The sequence below is a fragment of the Montipora foliosa genome, unplaced genomic scaffold (assembly GCF_036669935.1).
Source record: "Montipora foliosa isolate CH-2021 unplaced genomic scaffold, ASM3666993v2 scaffold_407, whole genome shotgun sequence".
NCBI lineage: Eukaryota > Metazoa > Cnidaria > Anthozoa > Scleractinia > Acroporidae > Montipora > Montipora foliosa.
The window spans coordinates 447,501-475,000 of NW_027179709.1; the positions used below are offsets into that span (position 1 = coordinate 447,501).

General features: G+C 40.1%; 2 protein-coding genes across 2 annotated transcripts in view; both read left to right on the forward strand.

Moving 5' to 3' along the window:
- The window catches only part of LOC137988118 (phosphatidylinositol phosphatase PTPRQ-like), an 80,260-nt gene extending 67,342 nt beyond the window's left edge, over positions 1-12,918 (forward strand). Inside the window, exons 9-15 of the mRNA XM_068834174.1 lie at positions 3,431-3,727; positions 7,437-7,540; positions 8,223-8,424; positions 10,660-10,762; positions 11,842-12,106; positions 12,220-12,277; positions 12,761-12,918. Coding sequence (XP_068690275.1) covers positions 3,431-3,727; positions 7,437-7,540; positions 8,223-8,424; positions 10,660-10,762; positions 11,842-12,106; positions 12,220-12,277; positions 12,761-12,918 — 1,187 coding nt within the window. The remainder of the gene's footprint in view (positions 1-3,430; positions 3,728-7,436; positions 7,541-8,222; positions 8,425-10,659; positions 10,763-11,841; positions 12,107-12,219; positions 12,278-12,760) is intronic.
- A 7,991-nt stretch (positions 12,919-20,909) lies between these two features.
- The window catches only part of LOC137988139 (tyrosine kinase receptor Cad96Ca-like), a 17,938-nt gene continuing 11,347 nt past the window's right edge, over positions 20,910-27,500 (forward strand). The window contains exons 1-5 of the mRNA XM_068834187.1: positions 20,910-21,099; positions 22,457-22,573; positions 24,130-24,314; positions 24,918-25,037; positions 25,140-25,216. Coding sequence (XP_068690288.1) covers positions 20,934-21,099; positions 22,457-22,573; positions 24,130-24,314; positions 24,918-25,037; positions 25,140-25,216 — 665 coding nt within the window. The 5' untranslated portion in view covers positions 20,910-20,933. The remainder of the gene's footprint in view (positions 21,100-22,456; positions 22,574-24,129; positions 24,315-24,917; positions 25,038-25,139; positions 25,217-27,500) is intronic.

Sequence of the window (27,500 nt, forward strand, 5' to 3'; positions counted from 1 at the left end):
TTTGAAGGTGCCTAGTACCCGTGAAAACCCTATTGTGGATAGAGAGAAACTCAAGCAGATGCAGCGAGAAGATGAGAGTCTGCGTAAGTACTGGGATCGCGACGGTGCGCTCGTGAAGGGTCAGGCGGAGATTTCCTTTGAAGAAAAATCTGGCGTACTGTACCGCTTATACAAGCATCCTCACGTGAACGGTGGTAAACCGCTTAAACAAGTATGGTACCTGAGAAGTTGAGACGCCCCATAATGGAAGTAGCTCACGGATCGATCATGGGCGGTCATATGGGCATCAAGAAAACAACAGACAAGATCCAGAGTGCGTTTTATTGGCCTGGAATTCAAGGTGACGTTACCCGATTTTGCAAGTCCTGTGATGTGTGTCAGAAGACCGTAAGTAAGGGATCTGTGCCAAAGGTATCGTTAGAGAAGATGCCGCTGATAGACAAGCCTTTTAAGAGAGTAGCAATAGATCTTGTTGGTCCTATCAGTCCCCCGAGTGAAGAAGGACACAGATATATATTGACACAGGTAGATTTTTCGACTCGCTACCCTGAGGCTGTGCCACTAAAGAACATTGACCCAAGAACATTGACACAGAGACTGTAGCAGAGGCATTGGTAGATATCTTCAGCCGTCTAGGAGTACCAGAAGAAATCTTGAGTGATCTGGGTACGCAGTTTGTTTCTGACTGTATGAGAGAAGTCACTCGACTACTAAGCTTTAAACAGCTTACAACAACACTCTATCACCCGAAGTGTAACGGTTTGACAGAGAAGTTCAATGGAACAATGAAATCTATGCTGAAGAGAGTGTGTAGTGAGCAGCCAAGACAGTGGCATCGCTGCATAAACCCGCTGTTGTCTGCTTATCGTGAAGTTCCCCAAGAGTCCACTGGTTTTTCACCGTTTGAGCAATTATATGGAAGAGCTGTCAGAGGACCAATGGCTATACTCAAACAGCAGTGGACGAAAGAAGTTGAGGAGCCTGAGGTAAAGAACAGTTACCAGTACATTTTTGAATTACGAGAGAAGTTAGAAGATACCCTTAAACTCACCCATAGTGAACTGGAGAAAGCCCAGCAGAAAGGAAAGCACTTTTACGACCACAAGTTTAAAGTTAGGAAGTTCCAGTCAGGTGAGAAAGTGCTTATACTGCTACCTACCGACCATAACAAGCTACTTATGCAGTGGAAGGGTCCCTTTGAAGTTAGTTCTGTAGTAGGTCTCAATGACTACAAAGTGAAAGTAAAAGGCAAGGAGAAAGTTTACCTCGCTAACCTTCTTAAAAAGTACTTTGAGCGAGAGGAGACTACAGCCGAAGAAACAGTAGCTGGTGGAGTAGGCGCTTCGTGTGTAGACGATGCTGTCGACTGTGCAGCTAAAGCTGATCAAGTAGATGGAGAAAACGTTGACTTTTTAGAGCTTGGTGGATATGTAGCCAAGGAATCGATCGAGGATGTTGAAACCGGACCAAATCTGACGGATGAACAACGGAATAAATTTCTGGATCTGGCTAAACTGTTCACGAATTTGTTTACTGAAACTCCAGGGACCACAGATCTCGTTCAGCATCATATTAAACTCATTTCAGACGAGCCGGTTGGATCAAGACCTTACCCAGTACCTTACAGCATCAGAGAATCGCTGAGAACAGATATTGCTGACATGATCAAAATGGGAGTTATTATAGAGTCCAGTTCTCCGTATGCATCACCTGTGGTTGTAGTGAAGAAAAAGAGAAAACACAAACCGTGTGTGCGTTGATTATCGGAAATTAAATAAACTAACTGTATTTCATCCCGAACCTATGCCAACTGCTGAACATTTGTTTCAGAAGCTTAGCGGAGACAAGTTCTACTCAAAAATCGACCTTAGCAAGGGATATTGGCAGATAAAAATACCAGAGGAGGACATACAGAAAACGGCGTTCGTAACACCTGACGGGTCGTACGAGTTCTTGAAGATGCCGTTTGGAATGATCAACTCGGCAGCAACACTGAGGCGTGCAATGAAGAAGTTGCTAGAAGATGTAGCCAATGTTTATTTCTACTGGGATGAAATAATGGTTCACACCCGTACGTGGGAAGAACTTATCAGAGCCCTAAGGGAGCTATTTTCGCGCCTTGTACAAGCGGGGTTCACTATTAGACCTACTAAGTGCCTATTCGGTGTAAACAGTGTGGATTTCTTAGGCCATCGACTGGAGCAAGGAATGATTGGTCTACATCAGGATAACGTGGAGAAAATTAGAGATGCCCCAAGGCCAGGTGCGATCATTTATGGGTCTAGCGGGATACTATAGAGATTTCATCCCCAACTTTGCAGCTGATCTCACACGGAAAGGCCAACCCAATAAAGTTGAGTGGGGTGAAGCACAAGAGAAAGCCTACCGATCAATCAAGTCTTGCCTAACAAGTGAGCCTATTTTACGACTCCCCGATCCAGCTAAAACCTATTTCTTAAGGACGGACGCTTCCAATAGTAGAATTGGTGCAGTGTTAATGCAGAAACATGATGAGAAGTTGTTTCCCGTTTGCTACGCAAGCAAGAAATTGACAGGTGCAGAAAGGAACTACTCCACAATTGAGAAAGAATGCCTAGCGATTGTATGGAGTATCAAGAGATTTCAACTTTTATTTGTATGGAGTTTCTTTTGTTTTTCAGACGGACCATGAACCCTTAAAGTACATGAACAGTGCTAAGTTCGCCAACGGACGTCTTATGCGTTGGGCCATGTTTTTGCAGAGTTATTCATTCACAGTTGAAGCCATTAAGGGCTCAGAGAACGTTGGAGCAGATTACTTGAGTCGTTCTGAGGAATAAGTTTATTGACATTGAGCTGCCCCTTATTTAGCAATTTTTCTTGTTTAGGATAAATTTAGGAAATTTCTTCTAGAAGGGGGTTATGTTACGAAAAATAGCATTGCGTGACAAGCGTTACTTTCTAGACGCTTCGCTTCGAGTTCGTAGTTTGTTTATTTTTAGGTTCGTGCGTAATCGTTTCTAAATCGCTGTGTTTTGTAATCTTTCTATAATTAGATTGATTACTATTTTAGAATGTTCTGGAAGCTTATTGTGAGAGTATATAAGTAGACGAGTCCTAGCAAAGTTTTTTAACTACTTTTTCTCAAGCGAAGAGAGTTGGCGTTAGCCGTGTTTAGTCAAGTGTGACAGAAGCAGTGTTTATTCAAGTTGGCGGAGGCCGTGTAAGTTTGTCGAGTACGTGTTGTTAAGAGTTTTACTTCGTGGAAACTACGTTCACTTTGGAATAAATCTTCTTGTTGTTGTTCCGACAACCCTGCGTTCAGTTTAGTTTGCAAACTACCTTTCCTCAAAACATTCGAACTCGTAACAACGGCTTAATAAGACACAATCAGTTTTCTTTGCGGTACAAAAATTTATAATGTGAATCTGATTCCTCGTTGTTTCAACAGGCCCAAGTCCTCCAACACAATTAAGCGGACAAGTCATATCAGGCACAGAAGTCCTCGTTCTGTGGAATGAGCCTTTAAATAAGAATGGTGTTATCAGAAAATATCACATAAAGATTTACAATACCAAGACTGGAGAAGAAGCTGGTAGTGTAGAGATCGATGCACAAGAATATAGCAATAATTTTAATAAAGAAGTAACCAAACTGACGCCATATACAAATTACACGTTTGCAGTACAGGCAGTTACCACTGAACCTGGAGAGATAGCAAACTTTACTGCTAGAACAGAAGAAGAAGGTGAAAGAAACTTTGTCAAATGATGATAGTTAATGTAACTATAATTACTATATGTACCTTGCGGAGTGACTGATGTTCATATAGTTGTGCTATGCACAGATCCTGCTTCAATTAAACACCACCAGACTGCGTCGCTCATTGTCATGTACAATTGCTACCATATATTTTAATGTGATTGTTTTTAATTAGCTGTAGTTAGGCAGGTCCACAACAGGACTTCGGTCTTGCCAATTCACATTTAACCTGCATTGTTAAATAAAGATGTATGTATGTATGTATGTATGTATGTATGTAATTTAAACTGTCAATAGGCAGCTTAGCGCGCGACGTTTTGAGCCAAGGTAGGCAACCGGAAGTGAACTTTCCGCATGCCTGGACAGTGATGTCTTCCAGAATTTTAAACTAATCATCTCTAATAGGGAAAAGATACTAGACAATACAAATGTAGATGTGTGAAGGCAAGTTAAAGAGGAAAACAACTCACTTCCGGTTGCCGTCCGTTGCTCAAAAACGTCGCCTCAGTAGGGAATAGGGACCTTAAGATCTACGACGGCGACTTCAACGTCACCTCAAAATATCACTTTACATTATCATAATTCTTTCGTGGTTATTCTATCTCGTTCACTTCTTACAATTTGGGCGAAGAGTTGCAAAAATAAATTAGTACGAGCAGTTACAAAGTGAAAATAGAGAATGAAAGATTCTCTGTTGCTTGCTCACGTTGTCGTCAAAACCTTAAATTTGGTAATTTCACGTCGTCCTTATGCAGAGTTCCGCAAGAATCCGTCCTATAAAATCCGTGCAGCACGATTATTTATGCGCCGTTGTTGTTGCCGTCTTCGTCGTGAAATCTGAAGCTCCCTACATGTAATAGGGAACTTAAGCAACGACGACGGCGACGGCACCGAGATCGTCATCTCAAAATATAAATTCGCGTCATTGTAATCACTTTGTAAACATGTCAACTCTTTTAATATGACAAGGGTGAAGTAGTTCCTCAAAAATGTCATTGGTCGGAACGGCGCTTAATTTAGGGGAGAAAATGAAACTTCAGCGTCAAGTGCTGACGTTCTCCTTAAAGGTGATGTTACACGAGACGATTTTTAACGCCGATTTTTAATCCATTTTACACGAGACAGCTTTTAACGCAACTTTGTTGCGGCAACGGTATGTTACACGAGACGATTTTTAACGCAACATTGCTCGCAACACTTGAACCCAGGCTCCTGCTCAACAAATATGGCGGACAATGTGTTAAGAAGACGGCTCGAATGCTTTTCCCCGCTGCTACTAGCTCGCTTCCTGAAAACTTGAAGCCGAAGTGCTCCTCGAGCTCTTTTATCGCTGCCAGTTTTTGGTCTTTAGCGTCTTTCTTCGGTAACTTTAGGGACGTATCCCACAACACAGGTTTCTTCTCATAGAACTGTATGAGTTTTCGCCTTCCAGCATCATCTAATAGAGCTTCAGGTGTAATTATTTCTACCGGTCCTTTCATCTTCAACAAGCTCCGCCCTCTTGTTTGTTTACTTCACGTCGACGTGACCTATTTTCGGTTCTCCGCGGTGCATTCTGGGTCGATGTTGCTTGAAAAGTCAGCGGCGGGGGTGTTACACGCACCAACACGCACCAACACCACGCACCAACACCAAAAATTTTGCCGCAACAAAATGTTGCGTTAACAATCTCCCTGTGCACCCTTCTACACGAGGCAACTTTTAACGCAACAATGTTGCGTTAAAAATCGGCGTTAAAAATCGGCTCGTGTAACATCACCTTAAAACCTCAAATTTGACTATTTCACGTTGTTGTTTTGATGGCGACGGCAAGGAAATGGACAAAAGTGAAAAACCCACTACAGGGCGTGCAAAGCTATTGTTTGTGCCCACTAAACATACAGATTTGTGACGTTCTCGTTGCCGTCGCCGTTGTCGTTGCTTAAGTTCCCTACTAGTACCTTCGGACGCCGTCTTAGGCACTGTTAGGGCTCCCTACTGTTTTTAACAAGAAAATTGCTGGGGCGGTTCGCACTTATCCCTGCCTTTGTGACAAATCGCCAGAAATAAAATTCTCAGTCCGCTGGTTGCAGTTGGCAAAAACAATAGCTTTGCACGCCCTACACGTGCATTTTTCACTTTTGTGCATTTCTTTGCCGCCGTCAGCAAAACAGCAACGTGAAACAGCCAAATTTGAGGTTTTATGAAGAACGTCAGCACTTGAGGATAAATTTTGCTTTTTATCCCCTAAATTAAGTGCCGTTCCGACGACGGTCACTTTTGAGGAACTACCGCACTCTTGTCATATTAAAAAGGTTGAAATAGTCACGAAGGGATTCAAATGACGCGAATTTATACAGCTGTTTTCGAGAAAGGTTGTCCAAAAGAAGCATAAAAGCCTACGCGACAATGCCGAAAGGCATTATGGTAAGCTGTCAGTTTGAGACGGCAATGCTATCGAAAACGTCTCCTAGAAATAAGTGCTCATCTTTTGTTACTGACATTGAGATGTGAGAGAGCTTCAAAATTCATTCAAATGATCCAGGCCATGAATTAGTAACAAAGGGTTAGAATTCACAGAGAAAGCAAGATTCTGACGACTTTAACCTTACTTATTTTATGTGATGTTTCGCAGAGAAAGTTTAAAAAACGTTCCAAAAATCGTGGTGCACGTGCAGAAACACAGTGTTTTGCTGATGAACCCTTTTTTTTTTGGTAGCTTGATGGCGGGAGATAGCTTCAACATACGTCTGTGCGTACTGGCACTTCATTAACGCTATATCCTAAGAACTCTTTGACCCAAATAGCTCGACATCGTAGGTCTTCACTGTACGGTCGTGGCATCTTCGATTCTGGGCGTTCACTGCATATTGAATACTGTCCCATACTACCTTTCGGCATTGTCGCGAACGCTCTTACGCTTCTTTTGGACAACCTTTCTTGAAACAGATGACGTTCTCGTTGCCGTCGTCGTAGTCGTTGCTTAAGCTCCCGGAGCTTAGGTAAGGACGACGATGACGGCTACGAGAACGCCACAAAACAATGGGTTTAATGAGCAAGAACAATAGCTCTGCACGCCCTGCACCTGCGTTTTGCATTTTGGTACATTTCTTTGCAGTCCTCGTTTTGACAACGACGTGATTTGACCAAATTTGAGTTTGTGTAGAGGACGTGAGAACCTGACGAAACATTTTAAATTTTCTCCCCAAACAACCGCACAATTCATGACAATTTTATTCCTGCAATGTTGATACACACTTTCCATTACGAACGACTTGGGGTTATAACGAAATTATTATAATAACGGGAAATACTATTTTGAGACAACGTTCTCGTTAGCGGCTTCGTCGTCCTTGCGTAAGCTCTCTAATGACTCCTAACCGCGGACGGAACTTTGGAAAGGTCCAAGTCACAACAGGTCACATGTAGGTCTTAAGATTGAAAATTATGACATGTTCGCTTGAGATCTTTGAGTATTATCACATTGTTTATCGGGGAACATGAAGTACCAACAAATACGAATTGGTCCTAATGTATTCTCAGAAACTCTAACATTTATTATTCGATCCAGATCCCCAGCAAAAGAAGTCATCTTCACATAATGTTAGCATAAGCACTTGGGTTCTCTTGCATTCAAACGTAGTTAAGAGCATTTTCCCACTTTTGAAAGGTTTGGGGGTAAAACCTAATGCTGCAAATTAATTTGTTATTCACAGTTCCCGGTAAACCAACAGAGATGAAAGCAACACTGGATGATGGTAACATAAACGTAGCTTGGGAGGAGCCATTCATTCCCAATGGTATAATTCTTAAATACCAGGTAAGGAGGTCATTGATCCAATTTAGTAGCGGTAACGTTGCACCGATTTTAGTAGTGTAGGTGGTATTCACTTGGTACTCACCTCATAGGGGGATTAGTTGTTGTTGAGGATAAACAAGGTGCTTGCTAGAGAATTCATTTGATATGCCGACATTTTGAATGTTGGTAGAGGTAAATAGTTGGAACCCATAAAGTAATGGAGTGTACAAAAGTCCGTATCGCTGCTCAAAATGTCTGTAAAATCAAGGGCACGATCTCTTTGGCTCCAAATTCCTGTTTGAATGTCCTAGCTTTCCTTACGTTGAATTGATGTCATCCATTTCTGCTGCCCCCCTCCTTCCCCTCCCTAGAATTTTTGTCCAAATTGATTGCGGCCCCGCAAGAAAGAGAAAGGTCAACAACAAAAAAAAAAAAAAGAAGAAAAACTCAGGCGATTCCAATACTTCGAAAAAATGGACTACCTGAAGAATATGAAAAAAGAAACAACAATTCCGTTTGATCCTCGAGCTTCTTGAGCGGCTATTTTTGGCTGCACAGATATTGACGTGATTGGTTAATTTGACCACCTCCATCTGCTGTGTTTGGCCTAGGTAGTTGCTATAGTTTTTTTGCAGCACTTAACAAAAACCGAGTTATTTTAGTATTCATTCTTTGTTGATTTTTTTTCTTGTTTGTGGCCAAGATTTACTGCGTAGGGAAACGAGAGTATGATGGTGCCTTCCAAAAAAACTTGGAAATATCAACTACCGAGGATGTACGCTTTAATGTGATCGAAAAAGCATACCTTAGTCCTGGAACAGAGTTTACAGTGTATATTACTGCATTCACTAGCAAAGGAGAAGGCAGCCGAAGTGAACACATGGTAGTGAATACACCTGCCGTCGGTGAGTTCTTTGTCTGAAATGCAGTAGATAAATTGTGGTGTCCTGTGCCATTAAGCACTTGGAATCAATTTATGATTCTGTCGTTCATTGTATTTCACATTCATCATTTTCAAGAGAATACTCAAACTTGTGGTGGACCCGTAATTGGCTATTTCAAGCTGACGTTACATCCGTTGTTTCTTTCTCAACACGAGTTGCTGCTGGATTCGCAATTTGGTTTCCGTAGTTCTCGTTCGTGTGAGCTTGCTCTCGCCAATCTTTCTGATAACATTTTGACTAACATGGATAACAAACTTCTTAATGGACTTTTGTTAGTTGACTTGAAAAAAGCTTTTGACCTTGTGGATCATGATACTTTACTTAATAAACTTCGTATTTATGGTTGTTCTCATTCTACCATGGCTTGGTTTCGCTCGTATCTATCCGGGCGTTCCCAGAAAACCCAGTTGAGGAGCACCCTATCTGAAGCACTTCCAGTCTCTGTTGGTGTGCCACAGGGTAGCATCCTGGGGCCACTTTTCTTTATTATGTATATCAATGATTTGCCGCTAGAGCTACATTCAGACGTAACTCCAACTATGTTTGCGGATGATACTACTATCCTTGTTCGAGGACCCTCTGTTACTTCTCTCAGCACTCAGTTGAATGAAGTTGCTAGAACTGTATCTACGTGGGCTGGTAATAATCGTATGTCACTTAACACAACCAAAACTAAATCTTTACTAATTACGACCCGGCAGAAACGCCGTACTTTAACCAGCTCGGCACTCAATGTTCAAATCGATGGTAGAACTATTGAGCAAGTGGACTATGCCAAGTTGCTGGGCGTTATGATAGACAGTGACATGTCTTGGGAGCATCATAGCGATACAATCTGCAGCATCATTAGCAGTAGGCTTTCTCTTCTCCGTCGCATCAAACCTTACCTTAACTTTGATTCTGCCTTAAGATTCTACAGTTCATGTGTTAACAATTATTTTATTTATTGTTCTGCTGCCTGGGGTAATTGTTCCCATCATCTCCTCTTACGACTTCTTCGTCTTCAGAAGCGTGCTGGGCGTTTAGTCCTTGATGCTGACCTCTCTCAGTCTTCTATTTCTTTATTTTTAAAACTAAACTGGATCCCCGTTTTTGATCTTATTAAATACAGGAAACTTTTTCTTCTTTTCATCGTACTCCTTAACCCCAATGCTCCTAAATGTCTCAGGAACAGATTTCAATTTTTTCGTGATTCGCGAGGACCTCTGGGCCCTTTTACAAGAGCCTCCCTTCATGATTTAAAGGTGCCATGCCCGCATAGCAACTCTGGGAAACGCACATTGGCATACAGTGCAACCAAACTTTTTAATGACCTTAGTTCTGACTTAAAAGAGTTTTCTATTTCTTCTTCTCCACTGATATTTAAATTTCTTCCCTCCTCCCTTAAGTGTAAACTACGAAGTCGGTTTCTCTCACGCCTATCCTCGGCCGAGCATCTGGAGGATCTACTGTGCTCGACTTGCCGCTATTGTATTCATTGTCACTGTTTCTCATAGTTTTTACCATAACCACTATTACGTCTTTTAATTCATATTTACATATATAAGTATACATTTATAGTACATACTTTTCTGTCCTTCCTCGATCTATATATTACTCATTACGTGTTTATAGTCTATTCTACTTTAATGTTGTCTCTTCTGTGTGTGATATATGTATGTGTGTGTGTGTGTGTGTGTGTGTATATATATATATATACATGTATATAAATGTGGAGGTCGAGTCAACCTTGGCGTAAAGTGCTCAATGCTGTGGTAGCAGAGCTAAGTATACATAAATTGAAAGATTAAAGAGGACGCATCGATTCTCTGTTACTCTGAGTTTCGCGCCTAAGCGCTCGTCAGACAAAACGGAAAAGTTCTGTCTGACGAGCGCTTAGGCGCGAAACTCAGAGTAACAGAGAATCGATGCGTCCTCTTTAATCTTTCAATTTATGTATACATGTATATATATATATGCACACATATGTATATAATAATTATAATGAATTTTTAGATTAAGTGCTCAATTGATGTATATACAGCCTTGTTTTTCTAATCTTATTTAATTATTTATTTTGAGGGCCATAAGTTAGAAAACTGTGATAGGTTATTACGCTTCCCTCTTTATATAAAGTTATTGTATTGTATTGTATTGTATTGTATTGTATTGCAGGAGTAAATGTGTAGTTGCCTATTGAAGTCTTTTTATTTTCAGCTCCGCCTCCACCAACGGAACCACAGGTTAAAAAGGAGGCCACCACATCGCACACCATAACCATTACGATTCAGCCGGCATCCGACACCAATGGAAAAGTGATGTGAGTTAAAACATGGGTAATAATTATTATTAATTCAAGTTGTTGCTTTCTTTTTTGGTTGCCCTGTTGCCTCATATAACTCAAGCTAGTCAACAGAACAAGGTTTTTACTCCATCGATAATGAAGTTAGTCATCCAACAGTACGAAATGGTGGAGGAAAAATGTCACGCTATAATACGTCAAATGTCACGCTATAATACGTCTTTCGAGCTATAAATTTTTTAACAGCTGAAAATATCATGATGCACACTCGTGTCTACTTCACTCTCACAATAATTTTTGCTTTCCTTCAATTATGGAGGCGTAATATTGATATCTGCGTAAACCTTCATATCATACTCGGCCTTATCTAGCAATTGTTAATTGACATCTTTTAAGAGAGCCCAAATCTTTAAGTAAGGGTAAGGGTAAATAGGCTCGATCAGAAATTTTGCGAAAGTTACGGAACCATCGAAAGGTATCTTGAAGTCACTGACTAAGATTTCTTACGGGGAGGTGTTATTATTTCAAGTGCCAATACTTGTTCTAGATTCTAAGGGGTATGAATTTGACTAATTCCGCACACTGAACACTGCTCACAATATGGTTGAAGTATGTATGAGCTTCTGTTTCAACCCCAAATCAAAACAGAGATAATCGTGCTTTAGTTTTGTCGCTCATTGTCGTGTTTTAATGGGGATGAATGCCTTTGCGCGTGCGTCTGCGCCCGCGCCTGCGCCTACGTTCGGGTAGTAGGGGTGAGCAGATGTACCTTTTTCCAGTCAGAGTTCAGTGTGTGTGTATTCATTGTGAGGATATGTAAAAGTTTTAGTTTGATTGTGAAATACTGAAACTCGGTGAATTAAGGAGAGAGTTTTCTTGGTTGTCTTGTAGCATTTTCGTCCAACGTTAAGACTAAGGTAGTGGCTGCTTTATTTTATTGGACGTTTTCTTTGAAGCATCTGCCTGGGGCACGAACATGATTTCCTTTTTGTTGTCCAGGAGGGCCAACACAGCATCCTCACTGGCTCTGCGTGAAATTTAAGGCTACGATGAACTTTTTGCTGATTGTAAAAAGTCATGTCTCTTTTCTTTTATAGCTTTCATCAAGTCATAGTTGAAATTCCTGGAAAAGTCCCCAAACGTCAGACATTTACTTTACCAGACAATGTTTCCAATTACCAGGAAGCCAGGAGAAAGGGAGAAAAATTTTACATGGCTGCAAGTTTATCGCGGGATGCACTGAGCACTAGTAAAGTATTTGTTTTAGGCGACGGAAAGAGATACGGAGATTACGAAAATGTTCAATTGGAACCAGGGACAAGGTACAAGGCGTACATAAGAGGAGTGACTGAGGATAACGGGGTAAGAAAGCCACGGATGTGAGTTGAGGTTAAATCATTTTTAATGAAGGAAGTGTTGTGTTGGTGCCTTATTTTGAATGTTTTTGGGTTGTTTTTTTTTTTTTGTCTTCACAGAGATTTTTGTATGGATTGGCAACTGAAATAAGCTTACCACCCACTGATGGTACATCACGTGAGTTTGTAGTTCTTAATTAGTCACCGGACATCCAGCCAGTGAAGTAGTCAGAACTTCGTTTTGTTGTTTCGTTGCTGGTTTGAAATTTTCTGTCGCTAGTATATTTAACTGGTCATTGTTTGCTTGAGATTCCTGTCCCACCCTTCTCTCGAGTTAGCCGCACGTATGATTTGGTTTCCACGCAAATCTGGAGAGCCCTCACGGAGGCAAGAAATTACAATGCCATCTGAATCCAATTTGACATGATATGATATAGGTCATCCAGCAGATTTGTATTATTTGATGTCGGATTGACATCATTTATCAAGCACTCCAAAAATGCCGGTCCTACGACTGGAAAGAAATATGCGGCAGATTCGAGCTGAGGAAAATAAAATACTTTAAATGAATTGTATTTCTTCTTGATTGCATGCTTTATGAATGTGCAAGAGCAACAGAGAGGAATATTTTTCCACTCAGAAATTGTTTGGTATTTTTCAGAGGATAAGCCTCCATCAAGCGTGAAGACTGACGTTAATAATACCGGTGCTATGATTGCGGGTATTTTGGAAGCCTTGGTGCTAATTGTTATCGCCATCATTGCATTTCTCTTGATTGCAAGCTTTATGAATGTGCAACAAGGTCCTGACATACAATAGGCAATTTATAATTGATACCCTTAGTCAGTAATGGTTCTAAACTTAAGTCAATCGTTTGATGGTGGAAAGTAATTGATATCAGAATGTAAATTTGCTGACTTGGATAAACAATTTTAAAACCTGGTGGATTGCCAGAAAGCATTACCTTTCAATCTTGTCTTTTTTTTTCCTTTATTGCGTTTCTTTTGTGTTCAAACTTTATTTCCTAGGGGCTGCCGTTGTTGTGGTGATTGTGAACACAACAAATCCGAAATTGGCCTGTAGTAGTATTAGTAGTAGTGGTGGTGGTAGTAGTAGTAGGCCTAAAGAATTCGAGATTTCGTTCGTTGTCATAACGATTACCAGCCCTTCTTCAGCACAAAGTCATGTTTACTTGGTCTAATAATGCCAGTCTTCAAAGAACACTGTCTATTCATCCGCACCAACTATATTTTCTTATGTTTTCTTCACATGATCTTTCCGCTCCTGTACTGAGCAGCCACAGCGAGGTAAGTCAATTATTATTTTTTGGTCAATCCACTTCTAATAGAATTGCACAATAATGCACTTTGAAAGAATAGACTCCTTTTCGTAGTTATTATGATCTCATATACGGCTCATTTGTCTAAAGGGTAATACTAGAATCTCGACTGACCCCGAAATTCGGTCGTAAAAGATTTTTCCAGCGAGATAAAAATGACTTAATGAATCTTAGAAACAAGAAAAAACTAATCTCAAAAACTGGTGCCGACGGGTTAACGACAAGCTTTCCTCATTCCACAAAATTAGATAGATCCTCAACGAGTCCAGCCAAGGTCATCCACCGCTCCTTTTATTCACGGCTTGTGTTTTTGTATAAGGACGATTTTACACTCTATTCGATTGTCTTTTTCTGCTTTCTGTCTTGTAAGCAATTTATCTATGAGAATTCATTTATTCAATTATTTTCTTATCATTTTTATGGACAACTTATTTTTTAACCCAATACTCCACATTACAACCCTATTTTACAACATACCGCACTACACTACAACGCACTACACTGCACATTAGCTAATTAGAGAGGTTAAGCACAAGACGTATTTTCTCAACACGGACGTTGACCGTAAGTGATTTCCAAAAAATGGCGTCACACGTCCCAAACATCAAGTCACAAACGTCAAAGCTGCGCTGGGTATTTGCTGTCCGTGGTGAAATGAAAAAACGCGGAAAGGTAAGTTCATTTGGTGTGGAATAACTCTATTAATTTATTCATTGATATTTCTTGTGTTTCTGCGTTATGGGACCATCAACTTTATATTTCCTGTCATTTACCAAAGAAATCTGCCTTAGTCAGTTCTCCACGTGACGAAAAGAGTGCTGCGAGCGCCGACACTCAATGCTTTCAAAAGAAAAAAAAAGAGTAAGTACTAGTCCTTCCAAAAGATATTTCTTTTCCTTGAGAAGTCCCTCTTTGTATGTGCTTGTGTTTTTTCTCTGTGGTCTTGAATTTTAATGCACTGGCAACATGTGGCAATGCTAAGGCAAATATTTTAGATAGACCATGTTGAAATTTGTAAAATTCAATGACCGTCACGTTTGGTTTCTTTTAGAGTGATCACACCTCTGCGCTGAGAAATTGACAGTTGCCCAATATCGTAGGCTGCATTAAGGCCTTCAAAAAGATCATACCCCACCAAATCAGAGAAGTGTTTATAAAACTCAACCGTAAACCCATTTTTCTTTTTTTCTAGGTTGAAAAAATGCTTGGTGGCTTTCTCTCCGTTTTCAACCCAGTAACACTTAGCTCTAAATATAGTCGCCTTACTTTTCACTTCATAGATTAGTTTAAGTTCGTTCTTAAGCTCGTCATATTCATTTAGTTCTTGATCCACGTTATTCAAATCAACGCTGTTACATATTTTTTTATCCAACTTATCCAATCGCTCCTTTATTTCTCTTTCATGTTTTCTAACCAAACTCGCCTTTCCTTTGGCAAAGGAGATTGTAACATTCCGGATTTCCATCTTGAGCATTTCCCAGAAAAGTCGCTTATCTTCAACATAAGAGAGTTTTTCGCGGAACATTGGGTACAATTCACGAATTTTAGCGCTATACTCTTCAGTTAATAAAGAATTGTTAAATTTCCACAACCCTGGTCCTTTGGGATTTTCTTTTGTCCATGCCAACAACAGGTATATTAAATGTGATCCGGTGCGATAGAGGGTTGTATGTCGACCTTTCTTGCAAAGTTTTTCAATGTTTTTGGAAATTAGAAAAAACTCTATTCGTGATCTCATCTTGAGTGCCTTTGACACGTAGGAGAATTTCTTCGCATTTGGATGACGAATTCTTTGAATATCCATATGGTCGAAAATGTCCATCGTAATCAACAGGGAGTTACAGTATGTGGTTGGTTTCCACGGGGCTCCACCACCTTTTCCGTAAGAGCACAATTCCAGTCGCCGCTAACTATTAGTGTTGTAATGTCCGCTTTGTCTATTAAACAAGCGTTTAATTCCTGCAGGAACCAAAGTTGATCTACTGAGTTGTTTGGTTGTTTGTTAGATTACAAAGAGATACCCTTAGACCGTTTATTTGTGAGGTAATCAAGACTTTTCTCCCACAGTTGTCCTGAAATAGCAACTATTTTTCCTTTGACTTTTGGAGTTAAAATACAGATGCCTCTGCTATGACAAGAGTGAGAAAACACGATGTCACCTCCCCATTCAGCTTTTCATAGCACTTCGTCATTTGAATTTGAATAAGTTTCTTGCAAAAAACAGAAAGTTGCCTTTTGATCTCTTAAATACGAAAAGATACTTCGCCTCTTGATTTGATCCCTCAATCCCCGTACATTTAAAGAAATATTACCACACCTTAGTATCTCTTGCATGCAAAGAAGTCAGTAAAAAAGATAAACAATAACGGGACAAAATTAAAGCATGTGGGACTCAATTACAACGAGGCGTGAGGTTTCCAAGAATCTGGGACTGTACATTAAGCTTGGTTTTTTCTTACCTTTGTAGTGTCCATTCATTCAGTAAGCTCGTGCGCTCTTATCCCAAAGTCAAGCCCTTTCTTTGTCGGTCAACATGTATGAGGTCTTTGCTGACCTGTAGGTCCCTGTATCGAATCTGTTATGAACACGTAATCGCAATGAGTTCTCGTAAAATTAGGGAGAAATATCACTAGCTTGTATTTTCAGAAGTTTGTTTAAAGCTCCTACGGGTAATTTGATGGAGCGGACGTTGTTTGAAGTTTGTCCTTTCTAGTTTGCCGTATTTTGCCGATTCTTTTTCCAAGCCAAGCTGGCGTGTTTCAACGAAATACCTCAAAATGTCAATGATCTCGTTTTCAGAGATAAAGTGGAGTAAAGTACATCAGTAAAACTTTTTTTCACCTTGAACTGACAAAGGTCCCCGACGGTTTTTAGTTGCCAACGAGCAAGCCGAGCGAATGGGGCGAGGCTTGCGAGGCGGACAGCTTAATTCACGCGAAGTATTGCAGCAGTCAGAAAAATTCTCCATCGTGCTGGGAAAAGTGTAATGTAAGGTTCCCTGGAAATTTTAGTAGGGACCAATGAAAGCGCGTGTTTTGATGTGTGATGTCATTAGACAAACTTGCATGACGCGCGCGACTATTGATGATCTTGTGTTCGGAGGGGAGTGAAAACACATTTTTCCCATTTCCCTGACCATTTTGTTGTGTACCCTTGCTTTGAGTGTTCTTTAATATTTGTTTTTGAACCATCGTGTTCTACATTGAGTAAACGAGCTCAAAACTAAACCGGCGTACGTGTTCTTATCGGCCGCTGTTGTCAATTTCAGATTTCGGCTCGCGAGTAGAGCAGTTTCGTTTTCGTTTTGTAATCATTTGGTTGTGAACGGTTTAATTTAATTTTCAAAGGAAATTTGTTGTCTGAAAAGTACACAATTCAAAGATCAATTTGACTTATGATTTATGGCTGTATGTTGCAAAGTAAAAATTCTTCAAGTGAAACAACTTTCATGTGCGAGAGAGTTTCGCACTGAAACGTCTGAAAACGCCCTGGGGGTTTTTTACACGGCACTGATTTTATTCGACTTAATTATTGTATATTCCTGTTAAAATTACGGCCGTTGAAAAATTACAGCACTACTTTCCATTTATATTGCTAAACACGTTGACATCTACATTGTTGTTGGAGATACAAAGTGTGCAATTTGAATTATTGTATTACTGTTAACAAGATAAGTTGAGTTGCAGTACTTTCGAATAAAAAAATTACAACTACTGTTGGGTATTTTGGAACTCTGATACAAATCTGCAAACTATGTATTATATTGACTGTTTTTTGGCACTTAGCGATAGCTATTACTAGTTTTAGCGTGATTCGCTGGCTATTGACAGTTGACTCTGAAATTGCTTTTTTCCTTTTCCATTCGCTCGCTGAGGGTGTGCTTCTTTTCTTTTAAAACTCATGTGATTCGAGAAAAATTCATTGCCAAACTGGTGAATTCCAAAGTAAAAATCGCTTGAAAAACAGATATCGCACTCATTGCTTCGTGATTCATGCGATATCGGTTTTTTGCGTGAAATTTACCGGGAATTCACTAGTTAAGCAATGAATTTGTCTACAGAAGAAAGCGAAGGAAATGATTTAATTAAGCAGTAATCGGAAACACGAAAACGCGGACAATTCGAAAACCTCTTTTTTCACTTACTTTCAGTAAGAATAAATAACCAGGGAGCTCCGCTTTTAGGCTTGGCTAAATCAATATATTAGTTGAGCTGTACAAGCGGTTTGTATTTTCGGAAATTAATGCATGTTGGTGATAAAGAAATCAAACTTACTTACATTTTCATGTAACGTAGCACTGTTCGAACGACATGAGTTTTTGACGAGGTAGACTTGTGTTATATGTAAATATCAAGACATCTTCAAGGCAATTATACCACCCGAGAGTAAATGTCTTGTGAAGATCTATTATTCTGCCTGGAAGATTTCTATAAATGTCTTTCATTTTAGTTCAAAATTCAGATCTGTTGGACAAACAGGCTTTATTAATTCTCTTTTGTCTCAGGCTGTCAAAGAAATAAAGCCGCGTGCAAATGCACTGGATTTGTCCACTGTACAAGCTCTCAACATGTTGAGTGTTTGTTGAGGTGTTGTTGAGCGGGGTGTTCAAATGACCTCAACAATGACTCAACCTGGTGAGCATTCCGAAGATTTCACAAAGGCTCATGTTGAATCATGGCTGAGAATCTTAGGTATATTCATCTCCTCAGAACATGAAAATGCTTGGCTGCACTTCTAGTAAGCGAAGTCATTGATGAGGACAAAAGGTCAAAAAAACGACGTGGCAAAACAAGAGCGTGGATTCGGCGTAGAAGCAGTAAAGGATGTCGAAAGAGCTAATGATCGAGGACACTGCAGACTACAAGGAAATGATGCGAATGAACCATGGCAATTTTTGTGAAATACTAGGAATGATTGAGCCCTACATAACACCAAAAGATATTCTTGGTGCCCCAGAAGTTATTAATTGCTCCAGAAAGGCTTGCGTTGACTATCAGATTTCTGGCAATAGGGGAGCCTTACTATTACCATCTTGTAAAATGTTCGATATGTTTAAACTCCCAATGGATACGCTGGGCACTGCGCGTGCGTGGGCTCAACATGTTGAGCTATGCAAATGCACTCGACTTTGTTGAGTCACACATAGATGACCGCGAAACAAAGGAAATGTTGAGCCGTGTTGAGCGAAAAGTTTGACCAGTTTCAAATTTGACTCAACAAGACTCAACATCTCTCAACAGGGTGTTCAAATGCACTCAACTTGTTGAGTTCAACATGTTGAGAGCTTGTACAGTGGACAAATCCAGTGCATTTGCACGCGGCTTAACCAGTCGAAGCTCTCTGTTGAGCTTTTTTTGCGTGGAATCAAACAAAGAACTTTGTAGCGTAAACTTCGCCCGTTCATAATTGTTACACTGAACCCTTCTCGCAACTAATACGGGGAATGTCTTTGAAATTAGGAGCCCTTGAGCGAAAACGTAAAATTTAACGACAGTTTTCCTATATCATAAAAAGTTCCCCACGCCCTTCAAATGTCTGTTACATTGAAATTTTTTCGGACACGATCTGAAACTATTTTGTCTAAGCAACTGGGATGTACATAGAAATTTCAATAGACTTTCTTGTAAAAGAAATCTTGATTTTGATTTAGTAACATTTCACTTCCTTAGCAACGCGCGAAAAATCCGTCTGTGGGCTCTAATGCAAGCAAGTCAAGTCAAGGACGTCGGTCTCGACCCAGTTTCTCCTCGGCTACTTGACAAACTCCTTGTGCTTAAGCTCTCTATTGTATACTCTATGTATGACACCTTATTTACATAGCATTGCAATAACTAGCCACTAGACTTTCGAAAAATCCTTCGTCTAATGTAGATGGCGCGCGGGACGTAGGACTTTTCATACTTGATTGGCGCCAATTTTAACGACCCAAAAACGGGTCGCTGAGCGAGACCAATCAGAATAGTCCTCGTGGACCCCAGGGAATAGAGTTGCCATGTGCAGTAAAGCGTGACTTTCAACGTAAAGCCGCGGCTACACGAGCGATTTTTTGCTCGAGCTGGTGATGCGTGTTTTTCAAACTTTGTCGCGTCGCCACCGCGAGATGAAACGTGTAGCCACCTTTTAAGTGGCGACGCGACAGGTGAAAAAATCGCAAGAAAAAGTCACCAAAGTTGAAACTTTCGCAACAAAATCGTAGAGATAGTTGCCGGTGTAGCCACCCTGCAACTTTTTGCCCGCGCTTGGGACGCGACTAAAGAGTATTAAAGTAGGAATGTCTTTTTATAGTGCCCAGGTCTCTTGAAGTATGCGATTCGCGCGGCCTTCAATTTGTCGCCAAAATTTGTCACAAGTGTAGCTACTCTGGCTCGCAGGCGACGCGACAAAGGGCGTTATCCATTTACAAAACATTTCTGGAAATTTCGGTGGAAATTTCCATCGGGTGAAAAACATGTTGCATTTAACTCAGGTCCGTTCGCCGCCCAGTGATTGCGATTTTACGCGCCAAAACTTAAAAATGTGGTCGTGAATAGCCTGAAAGTGGTAAGACCTTTCAATAGTTGTAAATGGAACACACATTTCCATCGGAAAGTTTCCAACGGGAAAACAGGAATACCTTTTCAGAAGTTCCGTTTATTCCGGAAATTTTCCAGTGAAACGAACCAAAAACGAGTGTTCCATATACAACCCAACCGGAATTTCCGGAATTTCTTGGTAAATGGAAAACGCCCAAAATCTGAAAAAAAATCGCATCACCGGCGCGAGACAAAAATCGCTCGTGTAGCCGCGGCTTAAGGCTACTAAGACCACAGGATATTCCAAACTGCGCGACTATCAGGGAAAAACAATTCGAGCATATCTGTCTTGCAGAGATGTGTTTGTGTCTGCTCCAACCGGAGCTGCTAAGGAGTAAGTTTCACTAAGATGTAAGCTTATCTCTACTTTTGTTCCCGGTTTAGCATGTCTTTTAATCCCGGTCTAGCACATTTCGTACACCTGAAGCCTACCTGATCTTTCATGAGTGAAATCAATTGACTTTCTTGACGATTCGAAGCTTTCCCTTACTTGTCAATCTTTCGAACTAGTGTTCGTTTGTATCAGCACAATTTACGGCACAAAGTGTTGGTCCAAAGAAGTATCACTGGAGTTCTCCTTTCCAAGCGGCGACTCGAGATTGAAATAAGCTTTCGTTTTATTTTGTCTTTGTTTCTGATACCTTTAGCACAAAGGCAAGAAATTTCCTCTGACGATTTCGGAGAAACAAACATGTTTGATTTTTTTCGTGGGATTGCGCCATCAAGTGCAGGACTTGCGAATGACGTCATCCCCTTTTTGTTGCGAAACGCAAATGAACCTTGCGAGCGAGACAAGTCGACCTCTCGCGACTTCGTCGCTCGCTCATCCGCTTCGCGTACGAAAAATCACGCTTCGCTCCCCACAACATTAACACTCAACATTTCTGGATTAAAGATCAGGTGGTGCCGAGGAAGAACTGGAAATGGAGTTGTTGAATGTTGAAGTGGACAAATGGGAAGTACCACTTGGCCAAATTTCTCTTGAGGAGGTCATTGGTTCCGGAGCATTTGGAACAGTTTGGCGAGCAACTTTGACTCGTGGAAATGGGAAACGAGGCATACGTTTTGTTGCAGCAAAGTGCTTTTCTCGTAAGTACGATTCGGCTTTGTTAACTGATAAGGAAAGGTTACGTGGCTTTAACATCTTCAGTTCCCACGGCCTGCTCCCGTCTGACCTTGTAGCTCAGTTGATAGAGCGGCGGAGATCTAACCCGAAGGTCGTCGGTTCAATTCCCACCCTGGTCAGAGTTTTTCTCTGTCCTTGTGTGGGCCCAGTTCCATCAGTAGAGCTAACGCTCACATTGTTCATATGGGATAGAAATCTAGCACTTCACGTTACACTACACTCCATTCAGTTAACTCTGTTTAAAAATATAAGTGCTACACGACCAACGTTTGTATAAACGTAACCTTTCCTTGTACTTGTACATGTTCATTGCCGTGACTTTAACATCTTCAGTTCCCACGGCCTGCTCCCGTCTGACCTTGTAGCTCAGTCGGTAGAGCGGCGGAGATCTAACCCGAAGGTCGTGGGTCAGAATTTTTTCTCTTCCTTGTGTGGGCCCAGTTCCATCAGTAGGGCTAACGCTCACATGTTTCATATGGGATAGACATCTAGCACTTCACGTTACACAGTTCCATCATCCATTTTGTTAGTTTATAGTTTCCACTGCGATATTAAGTGCTTTAATTAAGTACCTGTCACGTAGACGCTTACAAAACCTCGTTCAACATGCACGATAAACTACGTCGAAAGGGAAAGAAAAAATTATCATAAGTATCTTTTATGAAAGAGTGCAGCAAAAATCATCAATTCTCAATCAACAATTTCTTAAGCTACCCACCTTTATCTTAACCTCGAGACGAATGCGGAGACTACCAAAATATATCGCCTTTTCCTAATGGATTTCCTAATCCTTTTTTCCTTTTTGATTCGTATTCAATACAAGTGTGTAAAGATATTTTGTTCTTTAACTTTTATTTTAAGCTTCGATGGCGACGTCTCGCCTCAATACACCAGATTTTTACCCCCGTTGCACATTAAGCGATAAAGTTCATTGTAAAAATCATTTATAGAGGCTATTTTCCACTGCTAAATTGCAGTTTAAAATCGCCAATCCTTGGCGAAATATATCAAATACGATATAAGATACTTAAATACCCCCAAATGGTTGGCGAGCTCTAATTACCTGTAAAATGGAGCGCTGTCAAATGGAGGGAGGGTAAGAAACGCACCATCGCCTTCCGTTGATACCAGCGTTGTATCCGGCAAATCTGTCAATCCGTTTTTCACAATGCCTCATGACGTAAAGAAAATTTGACAAAAACATGCCTGAGGAAAACAAGCGTGTTCATAATAGTTCATGACCAAGGAGGTAGAAATCCATGAAACACCCCAACTAGTCATGTGACCAATCTTATTGTACCCTGGTGTCATTTATTGTAGCCACATCTGGACAGGAAGGAAAAACTGCTCTGATGAGAGAGATTGGGTTGGGCAAAGTAATTGGAGAGAGCCCTCAACCGAATATTGTTCAATTCATTGGCTGTGTTACCACCCAAAGTAAGGATCTTATTCTAACTGCTAAATAGAAACAGCTGTGAAAAATTTGCACCTATAGTAAAAGACCGCTAGTGAAAACCTTATCGACCGATGACATGTAGGGCTAAATTGTCTATTGAAGCAAATTATTCGGGTAATTCTAGCCCATTTTGCCGAGTTACACGAGTAGTGAGATAATGGCCGTTTTCACGACATTTCCCAAAAACAATTTGATCCCTCTTAACGTCTAGTTCACTTCCAACAACTGCATAGCATAAGGTCAAGAAACAGAAAAACAGAACAATTTTTTTAAAAGAATAAATCATCAAAGCAATGACATCAAATAACAATCTGAGATGCAAGCCCTTGAAGCTGATAAATTTAATAAAAATGCAAATGGTTGGCTATATAAAACGGTCCTGTGCCTGATTTCACACTTCTAAAGAGAACCCAGTTAGAACCTCTTTATATAAGAAAGTATTGGAGGCTTTGTTTTTTTGCGTATTATTATTATGATGATGATGATGATGATGATGATGACGATGATGATTATTATTATTATTATTACCCCAAATATACAGGAGACTGATCTAGAACTAGAAGTCTCGGTCGCATGTAGATAGTTTTTGTTCCTCTGTAAATAGCGTTATCCTCTGACACTGAGTTTATGGCAAAGAGCGTCTTAACATTGTATAATATTGATTTATAATTTTTCTTTCCTTCATTTTATCAAATCTATAATACTAAGAGTTGTTTCATTTTTTTTTATATTAATACATATGTTTATAGGAAACGAAAATTTGTTTTAAAATAACTATTATTGCTATTATTAGCATTAGTATTAGTATTTGTATCTCTATAAGCGTAATACTTGTTTTAGAGTTCTTTATTTGTTTTTTTCAGTGTGTGTATTTTTACTGATAATTTGAAAAATAAAGAATTTATTTTTATTATTATTAAAATTATTATTATTATTATTAAATTTATTCTTCTTCTTCTTCTTCTTCTTCTTATTATTATTATTATTATTATTATTATTATTATTAGGAAGTGTACATTTTGCATGAGAATTTTATATTTTACATCTTTAAAAAGATATTATAATTTTTAATCATCTCTTACTCACTATAGTTCGCTTTGTAAGTTTTGTCATATTAAAAATCTGGCCCTGAGTATTTTTTTGAAGTCACTATAGGAAGTTCTTCTCACGGTTCTTTCCATCATACCGAGAAATCAAATATGTAGAAATTATGAGTAACGTTGATTAATGTTATAATCATTTTTGGGTAACATGACCTTTAACTTGGGGAATGTGTAGATATTCGCCATTTTCTTCATTCTCACTCTCTATACTCATTCAAGGTGAGCCGCTTAAATGCGATGCTGACAAAGGGGGCTGGGCAAACTGTGATCTTCCAACACAATGCAACGCCACGCAAATACGGCTTTACTTGTTTACTTCTTAAAAGCGCCTAAAAGTAATAATGGTAGACTGAGCCCATATCCACCTTTCCAAGAAATCAACAGTTAGAATGCAGCATTATAAACGTTGTCCAAACTCTGTTTAACCTTCACAGTACACCCAATTTTGATCATGGAGTACTTACCCCGTGGAGATCTGCTGGGGTACCTGAGAAAAAGCCGTGGAGTTTTCGACAAATATTATCGCGGCAAACTACAAGTAGCGCAACTGGGGACGTATGACCTAATGTCATTTTCAAATCAGATTGCTACTGGAATGGTTTTCCTAGCATCTAGAGGGGTATGTGACACAAAACAAGCATGTAGTAAGATATGGTATTATTGTTGCTTATTCTAATCTTTCACAGATTAAGATTGTATCTACGAAATGCATCATGCAACATGCTTACTGCCTATAGTGTTTGACATTATGTAGGCGAAAATGTGTGATCATTTTTGTTATGATATTCGTAAATCGAAAAGAATGGATTGCTGTAGGTAACACTTACTAGCGGGCCCTTTAAATACTAGGTTTTCTATATTGAGATAACGCTGGAGGACCATGCACCAATCCATGCCTTGATATTACATAGTATTGCCTGCTGCCGCCGTGGTCGTCATGATAATACAACAGTCATCTTTTTAAAATCGGGGAACATTGGCTATGGCTCGATCAGATCCCGTTGTTTTCTAATCATTTTAGTTAATACCCATTAATGCTTCCAAACGTTGAAATTCATCAACTTCCTAGCTCTGAGTCATTTTGAGTAAGCTGTAACTTTGGACCCGTTTGCAGTCCTCTTGTTGCCAGGGAAATGCAAATCCCACCTCTTCACTTCAGGTGGGATTACAGAAAATATCCTGTACGCGAATAAGACTAACGTTGATTATTTGCTTTTTGTAGATTATTCACCGTGATCTTGCGGCACGAAATGTACTTCTTGATAAAAACCGTGTGTGCAAGATCACTGATTTTGGGTTATCTTACCAGAACTTTAAATATGGACATGGCAATGCCAAAAAGGTGGGTTACATTATTGATGGCTTCCCTTTCACATTGTTCCCTGTATACCTCTTTGACGTTCTGTTTTTAACATGACTCAATGCAATGCTATTTTCTCCCTAGGGCTGTATACCAGTAAAGTGGACGGCACCTGAGATACTCTTTGGAGATGCTTCAAATCTGTCAAGCAAAAGTGATGTGTATGTGCTTTTTACTGGGTTGCCAGTATGGCAATCCCAGTGGAAAAATGGGTGGAATTTCTTTGTTTTCTTTGTTTTGTTTTGGTTTTTTTCCCTTTTTTTTTTCCGTGTCGGTAAAAGACTTCCCAGCCACTCCCCTGCTAAGTGGTGTCTTTGTGCATAGAGTCTTCTGTGTGTATTTTCTTAGGTCTGAGGGGGTAGTGGAAATGCGTAGATTTTGACTGGTGGACACAGGAGAATACTTAACTAACCTGCAATGGCGTCGAAGTCATTGAAACGCAAATGGCGTTTTGGTGGGTCTTTAAACAAAATATACCTTTATGGAGCTCAAGAATCGAACGTCAATTGGATAAACGAGCCAGGCGGTTAAAAATAAATATCTGGACAGGAGCCCATCAGTAGGAGCCTCCATCTTCCACTTTGTTTCTATGAAGTAGCGTTTTTTCTGGCCTATCTATTTTTAGAACCACTTTGGCGCCATTCGTTGTCATGGTAAACGTCAATAAGAGCGGAGGGGTTGGCGCAGTGGTAAGATCTCTGCCTTCCAACCCAATGGTCCCGGGTTCCATTCCCGGTTCTGCCGAGACGGGAATATTTGGCGACCTTCTTTCCCGCTAAAGTTCACTCAGCTTTCCATCCTTCCGAGGTCGGTGAAATGAGTACCAGCATGCATGGACTGCTTAGAAGCGGCTGCAACTTGCGCCTGTATATGCTTCCAGTCCGCTGGGGGTAAATTGATCATTGTAAAGCGCCCTTGAGACGTTAGTGATAAGGGCGCTATATAAATGCACCACTTTACTTTACTTTAATAACAATTCAGTAGCCAACCAGCGTTGAGGTCTAATGAGCGCTAATGCTGCAAACTCAGCAGAAAAACATGGCGGACCGAAGTGATGAAGAAAGGGAATCTCAGCTATCGAATAGCTCTGACTTTTGAGTTTCAGAATCTACAGGATCAGAAACTAGTTCAAGCTATGAGGGTGAGGAAGATAGTGGTAGCTTTGTCGTCGAGCCGTAATCAAAGTGAGCTGAATGTCTAATATTTTACCAACCGTGATGTTATATACAACACTGAAACCAAATGGAAAATTCTCTGGTAACTTATGAGTTCAACAAAGACAGAGAAGGAATCGAACACCTTAAGTGGATCTGTAATCCCTGTTGCCTGCCTATTTGCATTTATTGTTACTCAACTCTGCACAGTCTTCAGGTAAAAACATAATTGGAAATGTGACAGCAAAGAATTATTTGAAAGAAAGCTTTTCGTCTATTTTGTGCTTTATTATTCAAGGAGAAGGTTCTTCAGGAAAGGGTTTGATCCTGAAATTTATTTTGTTGCGTCAGGAGCCCATCAGTAGGAGCCCTAGGTGAGGTAGCGTTTTCCGTGACCCATCTATTTTTAGAAATAACGTTCTTGAATTTGCCGCGCTAATTAAATGTGTTCCTTAAGTGGTCCGCATGATTCTGTGATGCCGATGGTTGCGATTTTCGCTTGCCTGAAGTACTTGCAACCGGCTCGTCACTTTCTCCCCTTTCTGTAGCAGAGCTACCACTATCTTCCTTCCTCTCAAAACTTGAACTAGTTTCTGATCCTATAGATACTGAAACTGAACAGTCAAAGCTATTTGATAGTTGAGATTCGCTTTCTTGACCACTTGTTTTTCTGCCGAGTTTGCAGCATTAGAGAGACCTTAGCGCTTATTGGCTACTGAATTGTTATTGACATTCACCATGACAATGAATGGCGCGAAAGTGGTTCTAAAAATAGATAGGTCAGGAAAAAACACTACTTCATACAAACAAAGTGGGAGATGGAGGCTAGTACTGATGGGCTCCTGGTTGCGTATGGTAATTTGATACGATTGGGTTTCTTGTCTTCACGCACGGAATGAAATAGCAAGGATTTTTTGCCTGTAAAAGAAAATATGTTTTTTGTTTCAATAAATTTTTTGCTGGAAAATGTGGCCTTTATGAATTCACCATGTTGCGTAATATTCGAGCTTAACAAATTTGCATGCGTGCGTTGAAATGTGATACGCAAGGAGACAGGATTTTTTTCTCTCTGACAAATGATTAAGAGGCTGTCTCTGTAAAAGCGGTCCAGTCGATCTGGTTTGAAAGATAGATTTCGCTTATTTCTTGTGTGTTGCAAGACCTTCATGTGCTTAAAGTGGTGCTATGATCAAAAAATCATTTCCTTTTTTTCTTCAGATTTTGAAAGCGTGTCTGCTTAACACCTAACTGGCAAAATTTTGAGCTTTGAGTTTTATCCAAAGGCTGTCTA